We start from the raw sequence: 17,178 nt of genomic DNA on the forward strand, positions 1-17,178 counted from the left end.
AGAAGAAAAACAATTAATATTTTTGTTTTGATTTTAAATTTAGCTTGGACACTTTTCTGCAGCAGTTGGCAGGAACTCAGAATATGACACATCTGTTATTGTGATACCCTGGACCCAAACCACTTTTGAAATATTACAATTAAATAGGAAAAAAATATTGTCCCCCTTTGCCATACCCTTCTTAACTTACATCAAGAAAAACTGACAAATATTCTGTGTATGCCATGGTCCAGTTCTTCTACTGTACTTCTCTGGCTCCATGCCTCATATAGGCAATCCAATGAGCCCCTGATTGTCGTGAGGAATCGATATAGGCCAGGCATAAGGGACCCCTGATCTGTAAGCCTGTTCCCTACCTCTCCCCAGATCTGCTGCTGAGCCATAATCTGTAGTTCTTTGGATAGATGGCTGGCATTTCTGACTGCAAACTGCTGACATGCATTATCAACCAGCCCCTAAACCTATGCTTCTTTCTTCTCTCCTCATACTTTGCCTCCTGCACACATCTATTGACCTCATGCATCTGATGAAGTGAGCTGTAGCTCACAACAGCTTATGCTAAAATAAATTTGTTAGTCTCTAAGGTGCCACAAGTACTCCTTTTCTTTTTGTGGATACAGACAAACACGGATGCTACTCTGTGACCTGATAATGTTCACCGGTGGGAGTCCTGCTCTGAAAAATATGGACAGCTGGTGGCATTATCACATCAAATATACTAAGAGTGGCACATGGACAAGTAAGACGGGAAGGGAGTTTTAGTCAAACTTTTTAAAGCTGTTTTTTGCTTATTTTTGTTAATGCATGCTTAACTCAAATGCCTGGCAAATTATTAGGAGAAAAAAATTCTGTCTGAAAGATTTAACATGCTGGGCTGAGAAAGTCTCACTCCAGGTATTTGGTCTTCCAGCAAATCAAGGAATATAGGTTTGATATTCCTGATATTTCTGAAGTTTTATAGATATCTATCTTGTTACCTATATAGATTAGATAGCTATGGGAGAAGGAAAAATAAGTGTTCATAGATACTTTATACAACTAAAAAGCAAACCTGTTTTGTTTGCAGTTCACCTTTAAAGGAAGAAAAAATTCTTCATTTATTAATTGAATCTGTGCTTAAAAGGAGCATATATGAAAAACTTTGCAAGTTGGAGTTCTGCTGCTTTTGATATCAAAAGAACATTTTTGTTTAAATGCTATCTATAGGAATTGTATATAAAAGAAGACTAGGCTCATTGATTAGCCCTGTATCATTTTGTATTCACAAAATACCTAGACCAGCTTCCTGGATTCCTGTGCACTAATATTTCACTGTGACAATTTTTACAGACTAATTCAAGAAACAGCTTTGAAAAACTGATGCTACCTGTGATCAATAATTCATTTGTTTATAACTGAAAAAAAAGAATAGAGTATTCACATTAATAATAAAGATGCTCAAAGTTATGAAATGATCCAGGATAGAGTAGGTCCCAAACTTTATTTCTTAATTATGTATTTGTTTTGATTTTTTTTTTAAAGAGACACCCCTATGTGAACTTCTGACATGGTTAAAAATACAATCAATAAATATATTTTAATATGAAAGGAAAAAACAATACCAATCTCACAAATTACAATAATCAAATAACTTTGCAACTTGAATACAATGAAAGAAGTCCCTTACTTTTCCTCTACAAAACATCTCAAGCTGTGTTTAGTTCTGCAGCTGCCTTCTTAAAAATATGGGCCTTCCACCATGATTCTGCAAGTCAATGGAGTCAAGCTATTTCAAGTCAAGAAGGAAAGCATATTCCAAGGAAAGGGCCCTTATTGAGTGCACTACCCCTGTTCCCCTCCTCAGAAGTGCTCTCTCTTTTATATTGAGAGACACTGAGGCTAAGCATACTGCAGATCACACCTGCACAACATGGCAGGGCCAAGAAGAAATCTCACAGGGCTTGTCTGTAAGGGAGAGTTTTACCAGTCATACCAATATAGTTATACTATTATAGTTACATCAATGTATTTATGCCAATGTAACATCTCATGAAGACACCCCTATTCCAGAATAAGATTTTTAAAAGCCCCCAAAAAACAAAAAAAACCTTCCATAAACTAAATTAAAAAAGGCATTCTAAATCCAGAATAACAAAGCCCACGTGGGGTACGAAACAGTATGAAATTGTCATAGTTTTCCCAAGCCCTCAGGTAGGTAGATCCAAAGCCATTTAGGGCTTTAAACACATTCCATTCCATCTGGAAATCCATAGATAGCCACTGGAAACCAAGAAGCACTGTTTTAATATGACAGGTTTCAGAGTAACAGCCGTGTTAGTCTGTATTCGCCACGGCTCACGAAAGCTTATGCTCAAATAAATTGGTTAGTCTCTAAGTGCCACAAGTACTCTTTTTGTTTTAATATGCTTATGGTGAAATACTCAAAAAGCTGGCAACAAGCAGGTTGCTGCATTTTACACAAGCTTTAGTTTCTGAAAGAATTTAAGGTAGTCCCTCATACAGCATATTACTTTAATCTAATTATGAGGTGACAAAGAAGTGAACTACAGTAGTGATGGATGTATCAGAAAAAAAGGTGAAGCTTCTACCCCAGATTTTATGCTGGTGGTTGTCATATTCTTATTAAAAGCTGGCCATTTATTACAGTAGTTCAGTCTATTACAACATTTGTAGTATTTCTTATTCTAAGTTCAGAAAAAAGTGCAACTACAGTTCAAAATTTGCATTAACCCATGATGAATATTTTAAAGAATGACAACTGTAATAGAAATTGATTTAATACTTTGCAGACCTATTGAAAACCAGTGCTTTATAAACTCCAGATATTGCCTTTGTACAGCTATACATCCCCCACCCACCCACAAGAAATACTATTCTTCAAAAGCTTTCTGTGTAACAATAAAAATACAATATGCATAATGCCACTTTTCTACCTAAACCTACGAACTTAATGTAGATCACTGGAAAGATATTGTCATAAAAAGAGCAAACCACTGTGACTTCCCCCTTGTTTATATCTAACTAAGATTAATTCAACATTAATGAGATTTGGTATATTTTTGCTAAACCAAAGTATTTCATTATTACCTAGGCATATACCAGGCACTGAACCTATATCAGAGTACAGTGAGCCTCAGCACTGTTGCAGTACTGCACTTCCTGTGTAAAAAAAGAAAAAGACCAAACAATCGACAATATGAAAGAATGACTAAAATGCTAGAATGGGCATTAGTGTTTCCAGTCTAATTCTGGAACAGAGATAAAATCGTTATTGTAGATGATGCAGGAAGAGTCATATTTATGCTGTAGAGACGTACAGAAAAAATATAGAAATTCTAATGTGTATGTTTTATAACCTTCTAAATTAAATGTTTCTTTTCCAGCTAAAACACTCCCCACACAGAGAGCCAATGTGGTTTTAAATGCTTTGCAGAAGTTGTTCTAACAAATAAATAGAAATAGTATTTTACTTTATTGAAGGCAGATTCATTTTGATACCAGAACTTGTCTACATAGAATTCCTTAGATAACTTTTTGGTTTTTCAAGTGCTACTGTTGGCACTTCAGGACCTAAAATTGAAAGAGTTTGCAGAGCTATTGGATCTTTTCAACTCTGATCTTCATAACAGCCTGATCTCAAGTCTCTTAACACCAATAGCCAAATTCTGCAGACTGTCATTCAGCTCAAACTCCTTTGTCCTTCATTGTCTGGCAAGCAGCTGTAGCTGCTTCCTCTCCCCTTTCCCACTCATCATTCCAACTTGATTCCCTCCATAAAAAAACACCCGCCTACCATTCTTTGTCTCCAATATGCCTCCAGAAATCTGGTGCTATTGCTTCCCTTTTAAATACCATGACCCACTCAAGCACTGCCACTAGTTTCAAACTCACTCACCTCCATGCCTGAATCAGAAATGAGTGTTCGGAAGCACCTCGTCGGTATGGATGGAGCTATGAAAAGTACACTACGGCATACTACCCTGACACACTGTGGCACTGGATTTCCTATAGATTACAGAGAGGTTTCTAGACAATACTGATTGATGAAAATACTACACATTTACACATACACACACACACACACAGAGTACTTTAGGACTTGTCTATATGGCACTGCAGACCAGACTATGTGGGTGTTGACTTTAACTGCCTGGTGTAGACCCTGCTGGTGCAAACTAAAAGGTACCTAGTGTAGTAAGAGGAGGCCATGAAACATAAACCCTTGGTATCAGAGGCCCGGTATGAGGCCTAAGGCCTGAGCTAAAGTAATGGTCAAGACTTGGCTAACAAAAAGCAAAGTTAAGCTGTGAGCCAGAGGCAGGCCCTGCTTATAGAAGCTGGCAAGGAAAGGGCTGATCTTGCACAAACCTATATCTAAAGTGTATTGGATACCAGAGCTATATACAAATGGTACAAGAACGTTCTTATACTGTCCATATAGATAACAAGGACAGGGGAAAAAGGCTAGTATGATGGATAGAGTTGTTTTGTTCGAAACAACATGTACAAGGTGAGAGGCGGCACCTTATTGCGTAGAAGGGTGGTGCATTGTTACGTAAAGGGGTTGCACCTCAATACATCAGGAGCACTACGTAACTTGTTTGTACCTGTGTATAAGAATGCATCCCTGGGGCGGTGTCTTTGTCTGGCCTAGGGGGGCAGTGGAAAGTCCCGCCACTGACTGAGCTGAGTCCATTGACAGGGAGCACATAGGTACTAGCATTAAACCGTATATAAGTAGTTATATGAATTGGGGAGCTAGAGACTGTGTTTCTCTTTGACAATAAACTTGACCCATGTGCCTTCGTACCTTACTAGAATCTGTGGTCATTGGGGTTCTCTCAGGGTCTGCTGTGTTAGCTATCTGAGCAGAGCTGGGGCAGCATATAGAGGGAACATGCATGCAGCAGACTGTTATCATCACCGAACACGAGCAGAACACCACACCGGTAGCATCTGACAACACCTAGTTCACCTTAACGTAGTCCTATTTTACATGGGGCACTTAAAGCACAACACTTTAGAGAGCTCTACAAGTCACACCCCTCTGACTCCGGACTGTGCCATGAAGATGAGCCCTAAGAAATAGAATCCTCTCTGGAGTGGAGTACTGAAGTCAACTGGAACACAGCATAGTGCTCAAGAATAGAAGAGGGGACATTTTGGCTGAGGATATCAGGACAAACCTCTGCTCCTACAAAAAGTGCCACAGAAGCTGAACTGCCATTATGAGGAGACAGAAATTTTATTATTGTCTTATCCCATGAATAGTCAGGCTTTTCCAGTACTTCAGTCCTGTTCCATGTTTAGTGTAAAGATTGTTAATTATTATTATATTGAACAGATTTTGATATTCTCATCCTAGATACAATCTTACTGCTTAAGCATTCAATTGATTTCAGGTGTGTGAATAAAACTTTGCATTACAGGCACATAATCTCCATCTGCCCTGTCATTTTTAGGTTAGAAAGTGTTGGCCTACATACATACAAAATACAGATGTGTAAATACACTGCATGTATGTAAATATTAATATGATTTCATAATATAATTACATGTATGTAACTATCTACACAGGACAGCATTTTTCAAACCTAGGTGCCTAAAATTAGACTCTTACATTAAAATTAGCCTGACTTTCAGAGATGCTGAGCACCTCCATGTACAAAGTTCTATAGACAGTCCCTAAAAATCACATCATTACAGGTATTTGTGGGATTCACAGAAGAGATCATTTATATATTTGCATTGTGGTATTGCTTAGAGGGTCCAATCAGGGATCATGGCCCTATTGTGCTAGAGACAGTCCTTATATATCACACATAAAATGAAGAGACTATCCCTGTCTCAAAGAGTTTATATTCCCAGGGCCAGATTCAGACACTTTATTCTTGATGTTTAGCACCTTACTCCATGACATGGAGTAAACATTTTCAACATGATTATAGGTTTCAGAATCTGTTCCTAATTAAGATATGGGGTAAACATTATTTGATCTTAGGCAAACATATTTATGATAATTTATTTGTATATAATTTTTCCTATTATGTTTTAATATCTTTGAATAAAAATCTGTCAGAGAAATCTCAGACTTACTCTCATAGTGAATTAGAAAGCCGACGCTGGAACGACTATTGTCTGTAGTGAACAGCAGATACATGTAATTCCCAGTACTAATAAGGAACTGTGGTGCTTGTGTACCATGGTATTCTCCAATTAACGGTGATGAGTTTGCTGGCCCATCTCTTACTTCCAAAGTATCATAATTAACTTCCGTCTGAAATCTGAAAAGAAATAAATCAAATTAGTGTATAAACAGAGTAACAGGGTAACTTTCAGAAAATGTTAGAACTCTAATGTAACTGTGACCAAGAATTTCAAGTAATATATAATTCAGAATGTCTACAGATACATCAAAATAATTAAAACTAAGGAAGAGTCAGGTTTTTTCTTCCTCCTTTCTCGTCCTTTCTTCCCTCAGTTCTGACCTATTGGGCAATCTGAGGCAAATCACTTTACATTTTCTGTGTCTTTTTGCCCCTTCAAATCTTTGTCTGTCTGCAAAGTGATTTGCCCCAGATCACACAGCAGGTCCTAACTAACTATAGAATCTAAGTCTGTTATCTTCCAGTCTAGTGTCATATCCAGTAGACCACACTGCTTCTAAGCATACTGAGTTCAGATTCATGAAGGGTGGCTAAGTGTGCAATCATTGTCTGTTAGTCATTCCTGTACTAAATGAACACAGGTTAGTCCTATCTCTAGCTTCAGCATTGGCAGACATGCTGTACAGGAAACACTTTTCTCAACTGTGGTAGTTATATCAGTTAGCCTTATGAACTAGGAAACCTGAACCTTGTACACCAGTTTGCATATCACAGTTTCAACTCCAAATACATCTTCAAAGAGTTTGAGAGCATTCATGTAGAAAAAGACTTCTGTCCTTTTGTAAGAATTATATTTTGTGACCAGGTATGAAAAAGGTCCTATAACTGACATTTTACGTAACTCTCCTATGGAGCTGATTGGTTTAATCTCTGGGGGCAAGAAATCTTGGTTCCTGTACAAAAGAACATGGTTTTTGAAAGCAAATATCCTCCAACTGTCTAAACAAAATGAGAGACACATCATTGGTGGGCCAGGGAGAAAGAAAACTGAAATCTTTTTTGTTACAGAGGACTGAAAATAGACAATGTGTGGAATTGTGTCAACCCAGCAAATGAGAATAATACTCTTTTTGTAAATTGCTTTAATTTAACAAGTAACCAAAAATTATGTTGGACTCTTCCTTCAAAATGAAAGAAAGAGTTATGTTTTGTAGGTAATGATGATATAACAAGAACAAACTTCCCAGTCAGACCCATTATACTTTATATATCTATTAATATGAATCCATTAAAAACGATCCCTCACACAACAAAATCAGCAACAGGCAAAGGATATTTAGGTCTTACTTAGTTTTCTCTTACCACTCCGTTTATATTTCTTACTTTTCAGCAGCCCATAAAAAGAGAAACAAACTCATTCAGAATTAAAGGAATCTCTGTGTTCTCCTAACTGTCACAAAGGTAAATAAATGACTGTCCTGAGCCTCTGAGGGGTTGTCTTTACTGCAGAGTTAACTTGGTCTTCTACTCAGGTGTTGCCATTCGTCTATCCCTGCCCCCCTACACAAAACCCTTTAATCCAAGTTCAGTGGTGTTTTCAACCGAGGCTATCTGACATGTCTGGAGCTGGATGCTAAAACCCAGGTGATGCTTTAATTTGGGCTGGTAACCCACTTACTTTGCAGTGAGGATGCATGCTCAAGTGCTGACAGTCTGGCAGTGCCTTCCCACAATTTACCCCTGTGGTGCTGACAGACCAAGTGCCAGCTCATGCCCAGGCCCATAGGCTTCACTGAACATAGACAGATACATAGCTGGAAACAAGTCACCTGTGTGTTAGCATTGTTAAAACAGATATTAGAGTTACAAGAATATGTTTAGTGTTTCAACTTTATGAAATGTTTGCAGGATGCTGCAGGCATTAATCTTTCTTATAACACCTGTACCCTATGTTTTAAGGTCATATTTAAATGTTTGCTCTGTAACTTTAAAAGTGTTTGCTCTAAAACTGTAAACCCCACATTCAGGAGACAAGCATTACCAACTGGAATTAATTTGCAAACTGGATACCATCAGATTAGGCCTGAATAGAGACTGGGAGTGGTTGGGTCATTACAAAACCTAAACTTAATTTCCCCAATACTAATTTCTCCCTACTGTTACTCACACCTTCTTGTCAACTGTCTGTAATGGGACACTCTCTTACCACTTCAAAAGTTATATTTCCTTGCTTGGTATCCTGCTGTTAATTGATTTATCTCGTTAGACTGACCTCACACTTGGTAAAGCAACCCCCATCCTTTCATATATGTATACCTGCTACTGTATTTTCACTCCATGCATCCGATGAAGTGGGTTCTAACCCACAAAAGCTTATGCCCAAATAAATTTGTTAGTCTCTAAGGTGCCACAAGGACTCCTCATTATTTTTGTGAAATACCTAGTTTACCATGAGAGGTGTTATCTCTTCTTCAACAAAAGAAGGCCCATCGACACCAGAAAAGCCATTGTCACAGAAGGATAGATACATTATTTCCCAATGAACTGTGGGAAAATTTAAGTGTCTCAGGTTACTGCAGCATAAGAACTGTCGGATAAATAATTAGCAATGCACCAGCGGGCACAGCAAAATGATCTGCCTGCCACCCATCACACTAAGCCATTTAATAGCTGAATCTGAAAAAGCTGGTGGACAGAAAAAAGGGAAAAAAGATTTATCCCATCTTTACCAAAGAAAAGCACAATATTCAAAATGAAGACCAACTGTTATTTTTCTTATCACAACAACCCATGCAAGGATATTCTTTTCTTCCTACTGGGGATCAGAGAGAGAAGCTATATGACACAAATACCAGCTACTCAAACAAAGCCTCTCTCCAATATCATTTATGTTGTTTTGATTTTCATTTGGCTGATCAGTGGGACTGGTCTATTATTCTATTCTGAATCACTCATTTATACATGTATCTATCTGTGTTGCAACATACTAACACTTGTGCATTTGGGAAGCCAGTCAAGATAAGGCTGGGTAAGTTCTGTGTCAGCTTGTTCTGCTGAGGTTGTTGGTGTATTCAAATTCCCTGCATCATAGCTTCTCCTGTTTTTGATTTGCTATATCGTGCCTAGCCCCTCCAGAGGATGGCATCCTGGAGGGAACTCTTTATCCTTCACTAATATTTGGAATGAAAATCAAATCAGAATTTCTAGGCCAAGTCATTCTGAACATATAATCAGCCAATGATTTTTCATTGCCCTTGCAGAAGTAAACAGTATGTTGGAGTGTCCAATCCTTTCCTTCTACCTCTGGAGTATTTCAGTGTACTTTGAGCTGCTAAGGTGCATTTGATCTAGCAACATCAAAACTACCAGTGAGCTAATTTACATAACAAATGTTGTTCTCACTGTCAGAAGGGCTAGAAAATTTTATTTTGTTAACTGAAGGTGTGGATTGTAAGACATACAGTAAAATATAAAATCCTCTATTTTCCAAATCTAGAGAAAATACTTAAATTACCTATAAATTAATACTTTTCCCTTGTTAGATACTGATCTTATTAATCTATGCGATATTTTATGAATCTTAGATGCTATCAGTATGGCAAGATTATTTTTTAAGAAGTACTGAGGTTTTCCATCTGAGTCTTGTTCTGTTTGGGCAGGAAAGGCTAAACAAACAAGCAACATATGTTTTGTTACCCTTCTTGGGTTCAGTAGTTATTATAGCACTTGTGTTAGGTGCAAAGAGTAAGAACCTTGACAGGAAACAGACTCAGTTATGGTATCATTAACTTCCAAAAGCATAACAGTTTTAAAGAAACTATGTGAAGAATTACAGGTATTTAATTGTAAAACTGCCAGGAAGACTGACCCATTATTTAAACTAAACTAAACTAAATTAAACCTTACCATTAAAAAAGAAGAGTGCCTATACCAAAAATAGTGATTTACAACTTGAACCTTCGAGGAACGGGGACCAAATTTTTCTCTCAGTAATGCTGGTGTAAAGTTGGAGTAGCTCAGTCAGTTGCTAATTGTACTTTCAAAGTCACCTATGTAGAGGCACTGAATAAGATTCTGCTCTTGCTTGTACCATTGTAAATTCAATGCTACTTGTTTGATTTCAGGAGATTTACATTGGCACAAATGAGAGCAGAATTTGGTACAGTGCATGTCTGTGTGTCTATTGAAAGTTCCCAATTCTTAAATTGTGACACAGAGCACAGAATCAGAGATTTCAACTAGGAGCAGCTAATGCAGTGTTCCATATCCCCCACTCCTTTCCTTTTGCTTTCAACATGTGGGTGCTGTGTTTGTGTTGAGATAGGTCTTGTTGTTTGACTTCTCTGTTGTTCTCACCTGTCAAAGGTGATCTTAATAGAATGTCCTGGTTTTGCTTCAATCACCCATTCACAATTTAGCGAGTCCTTGTAATATCCTGGCCATCCTGGTGGCAAGATAACCCCATTCGATCCTGTCAAATGTCCACCACATGGTGCTGGGAAACAAAAGCATATATATGTAGTGAAATATATACCTATAAATTACAGTTAAATGGGCTGATAAATCACACACACACACACAGTGTTCAGTTAACTCTTAAGAAAATCTGAAAAGCAAGAACAAATTACATGCACTATATGACAAAAGTAATCCTTCTTACTTATTTTTTATTTAAAGAGCCCACACCCCTCCCTCTGAATGGCGTAACTCCCAACATCATGTCTTGTCAGAGCTCATTTAGGACTTGATTCTGCAAACTTTTCTGAGTAGTAGGTTGAGTAGTACATTACTTCATAAATAGTTATTTTGTTTGACTATGCACCATAGATTTGTGTGGAATGGTACACAGATAAAAGAACAAGGACCCTGCTTCATGTAACTCACAATTTATGGGACTGATTCTGCCACCTTTGTTCATACTGAGTAGTACCTTATTGGGTGAGTAATAATTGAACTCAATGGAACTGCTTGTCTTAAAGATCTTATAAAAAGGTCTAAAAGCAGTGTAACAGGGCTCTAAAAAACCCCAGATCCAGACAGGAGAGATATGCTCCAGCACCGGAACTGAGGAAGAAGCTGTAAGATTGTCTTCCAAGAACCCCTCCCAAGGTGTGCTGTAGAGTGTGTATCAGGGGTAAGGCTGGAGAAAAGAGAAGCTTATCAAGAGTGGACCACAGCACACCACTCTGGGGAGATTCCAAGTAGCACTGAAGCCCATAGGAATCAGGGGATAGGCTGCCTTAATTTAGATATGCTATCCCAGGGCTGGTTATGTTACACCAAGGGCCAAGGCACTGCTCAGGATTTGGAGGGTATTACAGATGTCTTAAAGGCACCTTAGCTCCACTTGCCTCTTGACTGAGAGTTCTGTGCTGCACTGTGCAAAATCTTACTCCAAGTCTTCAGGCTCTTAAAACAGTGCCAGGAACACTAATAATGCCATATACAAATTAATAATAATCTGAAGCTATGACAAGTGAAGTAATGGTCATATCTTTACTATATTGTTTGTAACAGAAATTGAACTCGCTAGGGATTATTCTGATTTTACTCAAGATTTATGCTAGTATAGTTTTACTGATCTCAGTACAGTTTTTCGCTGAGTTACATTAGTTTGAATAAGTACAGATTCAGGCTACTGGATAAAATATTAGCTAGCAGAATGCTACTAGTCCCTTAAAGCTGACAAAAAGTGCAATTTTTCCTTTATTATTTTAAAAAAATCAATTTAGTCTTATTAAAACTTTGTTGATCTGCACCAGATAAAGTGTTATCCTGTGCAGAAGAACTTTTCACACATCACTTGTTACAATGATTGCTAAATGTGCTTGAAAGCAGAACGTAACAGAGTAGCTCAATCAAGTCATGGGCATGCACAATCAGACCAAATTATCTCCAAACTACCCTAAAGCAATGGACACTTGGTTTATAACTACCATCAGAAAAGAGAAACCTTTTGTCCGAAGGAAAAAGAAATCTCTATACTAAGAAATAGCTTTTAAATAAATGACATTTTTATTTTAAGTTCAAAGAACTGCACTTACTGAAAAACTATTAGTCTTTTAGATTGATGAAATAAGACCCTAATCCTGTTCCTATTGAAATCAATGACAAATGTCTACAAGCTTCAGTGGGAGAAGGATAAAACTCTTCAGATGTATTTCCTTAAAGACAATCATTTCAGTATTTGTTTCTCCCTGCTAATACTTTCCCTGTGCTCTCAACATGGTTCCTTTGCTTGTGCACCTATGAAAAGTTTCTAATGTAGTTTTACAAAGAGGATATTGAATCCTGAACCAATTATGTGTATAGAATTTAAAAACCAGAAAACTTTGTTTGATGAAGAAACCCCCTTGGAATAGACTGTTCTTGCTCTAGGCAAAAACTGCTCCATTGAGCAATTGATTACATGGCCCTGTTAAGATTAGGAATCTTGCTAGTGCAGCACTTAAGCTCCCATCTAACACATCTTATCAAACTGCTGCCAGCTTTTTTCAGTATCTCTAAATGTCTTAAAAATGCACACTATCTTTCAAGAAATGAATTCTTGCACAGCTAAAATACTGACAGAAATATGGGACAGATACTGAGTTGGTGTAAATCAGTGTAGCTCCACGACGATCTACACCATGAAGGTCTAGCTCTATATTTACAAAAATATATTATCTCAGTGAGAATCTGGAACTATCTGAGGTCAGAGGACATGCAACTTCTTGACCATAAAGTTCACATAAGAAAAATGGTTACTTACTTCTTGGCTTAAGTTTGTGTAATGCTCTGCCACTTAGCCATTAGAAAATAATGGATTTGGCCTATTATGACCATTATATTTCTATATTATATTTGGCACAGCACAGTGAGATAGTATTCTGTATATCTGATCTAATTAATATCTTTTCCTAGGCAAGGCTAAGAAAACAAAGTTGGAATTTTCAAGCCAAGTAATTTTGGAGACATAATGAGCATTTAGGAATTTTTCACACCCATTCTCTCTCTTTCTTCTCTTACACATATATTTTCAAAGTACCAGAATTTTAAAAATGTATTTTTTCTTGGAATTTTGGTAAAAATGAAGGAACCTGCGCCGTGACGACATGTAACATTCAAAATTTCAGGGGTATATGTTTGTTTTGGGGAAGTTATAGGTAGAATTTACAAATCAGGCTTATAATAGGAAGTTAGAATCATAGAATATCAGAGTTGGAAGGGACCTTTGGAGGTCATCTAGTCCAACCCCCTGCCCAGAGCAGGACCAATCCCCAACTAAATCATCCCAGCCAGGGCTTTGTCAAGCCTGACCTTAAAAACTTCTAAGGAAGGGGATTCCACCACCTCCCTACGTAACGCATTCCAGTGTTTCACCACCCTACGAGTGAAAAAGTTTTTCCTAATATACAACCTAAATCTCCCCCACTGCAACTTGAGACCATTACTCCTTGTCCTGTCATCTGCTATCACTGAGAATAGTCTAGATCCATCCTCTTTGGATCCACCTTTCACGTAGTTAAAAGCAGCTATCAAATCCCCCCTCATTCTTCTCTTCTGTAGACTAAACAATCCCAGTTCCTTCAGCCTCTCCTCATAAGTCATTTGTTCCAGGCCCCTAATCATTTTTGTTGCCCTTCGCTGGACTCTTTCCAATTTTTCCACATCCTTCTTGTAGTGTGGGGCCCAAAACTGGACACACTACTCCAGATGAGGCCTCACCAATGTCAAATAGAGGGGAAAGATCACGTCCCTCGATCTGCTGGCAATGCCCCTACTTATACAGTCCAAAATGCCATTGGCCTTCTTGGCAACAAGGGCACACTGTTGACTCATATCCAGCTTCTCGTCCACTGTCACCCCTAGGTCCTTCTCTGCAGAACTGCTGCCTAGCCATTCGGTCCCTAGTCTGTAGCGGTGTATTGGATTCTTCCATCCTAAGTGCAGGACTCTGCACTTGTCCTTGTTGAACCTCATCAGATTTCTTTTGGCCCAATCCTCCAATTTGTCTAGGGCCCTCTGTATCCTATCCCTACCTGCCACCGTATCTACCTCTCCTCCCAGTTTAGTGTCATCTGCAAGCTTGCTGAGGGTGCAATCCACACCATCCTCCAGATCATTAATGAAGATATTGAACAAAACCGGCCCCAGGACCGACCCTTGGTGCACTCCGCTAGATACCGGCTGCCAACTAGACATGGAGCCATTGATCACTACCCGTTGAGCCCGACAATCTAGCCAACTTCCTACCCACCTTGTAGTGCATCCATCCAGCCCATACTTCTTTAACTTACTGACAAGAATACTGTGGGAGACCGTGTCAAAAGCTTTGCTAAAGTCAAGGAATAACATGTCCACTGCTTTTCCTTCATCCACAGAACCAGTTATCTCATCATAGAAGGCAATTAGATTAGTCAGGCATGACTTTCCCTTGGTGAATCCACGCTGACTGTTCCTGATCACTTTCCTCTCATCTAAGTGCTTCAGAATTGATTCCTTGAGGACCTGGTCCATGATTTTTCCAGGGACTGAGGTGAGGCTGACTGGCCTGTAGTTCCCAGGATCCTCCTTCTTCCCTTTTTTAAAGATTGGCACTACATTAGCCTTTTTCCAGTCTTTCGGGACTTCCCCGGATTGCCATGAGTTTTCAAAGATAATGTCCAATGGCTCTGCAATCATAGCCGCCAATTCCTTTAGCACTCTCGGATGCAACGCATCCGGCCCCATGGACTTGTGCAACTTAGCTTCAGTCTAAACTATAGGGCAGCTACTACCATTCCATTATATGCCATATGTATCTAAATTACCATACCCTTTCACTAGCCATAACTCACAGCTAATAGACAAATGTGGTGGTCAAAACGTCAATACATTTACAACTAAAAGTTTTAAAGTGATACTCTATTCTTAGAAAGATGTGTATATTGTCTTGTGATATTACATACTGTTCTCTATTCTCTGAAACTATTGTAGAAAAAAACAAATGGATAAACAAAAGCAAAACAGTCTTGATTATGTTCGAAATGTGAAAAGGAAATAAAAAATAAAATAGTTATTTGTATGTAAGATGTAAAATATAAGACAGTAGTAGTAAAAGAAGAATTGTGTCCCTTACCTTCACAGCGTGGGACAGTGGAGCTCCACACAACATTTCCATCCTGCATAATGCAGGTTATGGACTCAGAGCCTTGGGTTTTAACAAAGCCATCATCACAATGGAAAGAAACAGAACTTCCCAGAAGGAATCTGTCTCCAAAACGTCTTCCATTTATGGGAATTCCAGGATCGTGGCACTCATTCTGACCAAAGGCTGATTAAAAAAAATCAGAACAAAAGCCCCAGATTACTTGTGCAAGAATGACATCAAAAAATTCTACATTAAATCTACTTACATTAACACAAAGTACACTTAAGATAGGTGGGATTTTTTAAAATGTGTATTTTGTACTTGACAAGGCACCACACTGAAAGCCTTGTAGACTGATTTATCCAGAGGACAGAAAAAAATCACAGGCTGAAGGAGAACAAGCCTTACTGTCAATTTACCTCCAACCTAAGTGGAACATCTCTTGGAGTAGGAAGACAGTCTCCATGCCTACTCTATCCTTGCCTCACCCGAAACTTCCAAAAGGGCCAGTAGTTTGCTGCAAGTATTGCAGGGTTACTTTAAAGACAGCATCTGTTATCAGAAATCTCAAAAAAGAGCACCTTATACTGAAGCACTTCAATAGATATATGAAGGAGGGGTTACCAAGTAACAGATTCAATTATACATTTTTACACACACATCATACTCGTTTCTTATTTTCAGTGTTTTTCAAATTAAGAGTTATTGGTTCTGAGCTGTATATATAGTAAGAGTAAACAAACATCAGAGATTACATAGAATGTTGGAAAACTAACTGAAAATAGTAAATCTTCAGTGAAAGATAGTAAGGGTGTATGCATGTTATATAGGTACTATAATTTTTGCAATTTACATTAAAGACTAAGACCTCACATATCTTAAACTCACACATACAGTGGTTTTCCTTGGGAAATTTAATTATCTGTTAGTCTAAACACAGACATTCTTAATTCATCTTTGTATTATTGTGACCAAAAAAAGATTTAATTAAAATGTTTTATTTAATACCAAACTAGACGAACAGGTGCTTACTTGTATAAGTGACATTAAAGCCTCTTCCCGTGGTAGAGTGATCTGACTGAAATTCAAGTCTTACGATGTGCCCACTGCTAGCCAGCTGGGAAGGGACCTCATTGCCAGAAAAAGTGCCAAGAGCTGGTAAATCAGAAATCCCATCATCCTTCACTGTAAGGTAGTCAAACTGAGGCTCCACATCAAAATCATTGAAAATTAGATGAATCCTGCTTCCTGGCTCCGAAATAATCAACCATACACAGTTCATGTTGTTCCCATATTCCTCAGGGTAGTTTGGTGAAAGAATAATTCCAGATGGTGTAGTGAAGTTGAAGAAGCATGAGACTAAAAGAGACAATAATAGACTCTCAACATAATATTTAGCAATAATGCAAAACATATTTCTTTTTACTTTTTTTTTTCCGTGGAAAATGGATTGTTTTGAAGATTGGGCTAACAAATCGTGACTCCTGCTGGCTGGAGCTTGTAATGTGATCACGTTTAATAATGTCCGACTACTTCCATGGTTTAGCATATCAGCCTTCTTATGCATTTATGATTTTTTTAGTTCCTCACATGTGGCTACATGACACTATCAGAGCTTTCAAGTTACTTATTGCTAGAAGCACAAACAGAAATCATTTAAAAAGAATACATAACAATAGTGTTGTGAGCTAAGTGAATGTGCCTAAAAGTATGTCGGCTGGTTTGAGAGTAGTAATGGAGTGAACACTCATGTGACAATCAAAAATGACATGCGGAGCCAATTTGTGCCAGTAAGGCATAAGCTCATGTTGCAGATAGTGCAAGTCTCCACTTGCATGAGGTGGTAGTCTAAAAGGTTCCAAAGAAGAATGCCCACTAAGGCCATGTCTACTCTACAAATACAGCTGTGCCGCTGTAAGATCGTTCGCGTAGCCTCCCGTCAACAAAATAAAACCACCT

The 17,178-nt window shown here is 38.2% G+C and overlaps 1 protein-coding gene across 4 annotated transcripts in view; it reads right to left on the minus strand.

Moving 5' to 3' along the window:
- CSMD1 (CUB and Sushi multiple domains 1) overlaps positions 1–17,178 on the minus strand; it is a 2,000,616-nt gene that overhangs the window by 492,432 nt on the left and 1,491,006 nt on the right. For all 4 annotated transcript variants that reach the window (XM_073336216.1, XM_073336215.1, XM_073336217.1 and 1 more), the window contains exons 14-17: positions 16,252–16,578; positions 15,208–15,402; positions 10,464–10,602; positions 6,097–6,284 (exon numbers count right to left, since the gene is read on the minus strand). In XM_073336216.1, the coding sequence (XP_073192317.1) occupies positions 6,097–6,284; positions 10,464–10,602; positions 15,208–15,402; positions 16,252–16,578 (849 nt within the window). The remainder of the gene's footprint in view (positions 1–6,096; positions 6,285–10,463; positions 10,603–15,207; positions 15,403–16,251; positions 16,579–17,178) is intronic.

The sequence above is a fragment of the Lepidochelys kempii genome, chromosome 3, assembly GCF_965140265.1.
Source record: "Lepidochelys kempii isolate rLepKem1 chromosome 3, rLepKem1.hap2, whole genome shotgun sequence".
Taxonomy (NCBI): Eukaryota; Metazoa; Chordata; order Testudines; family Cheloniidae; genus Lepidochelys; species Lepidochelys kempii.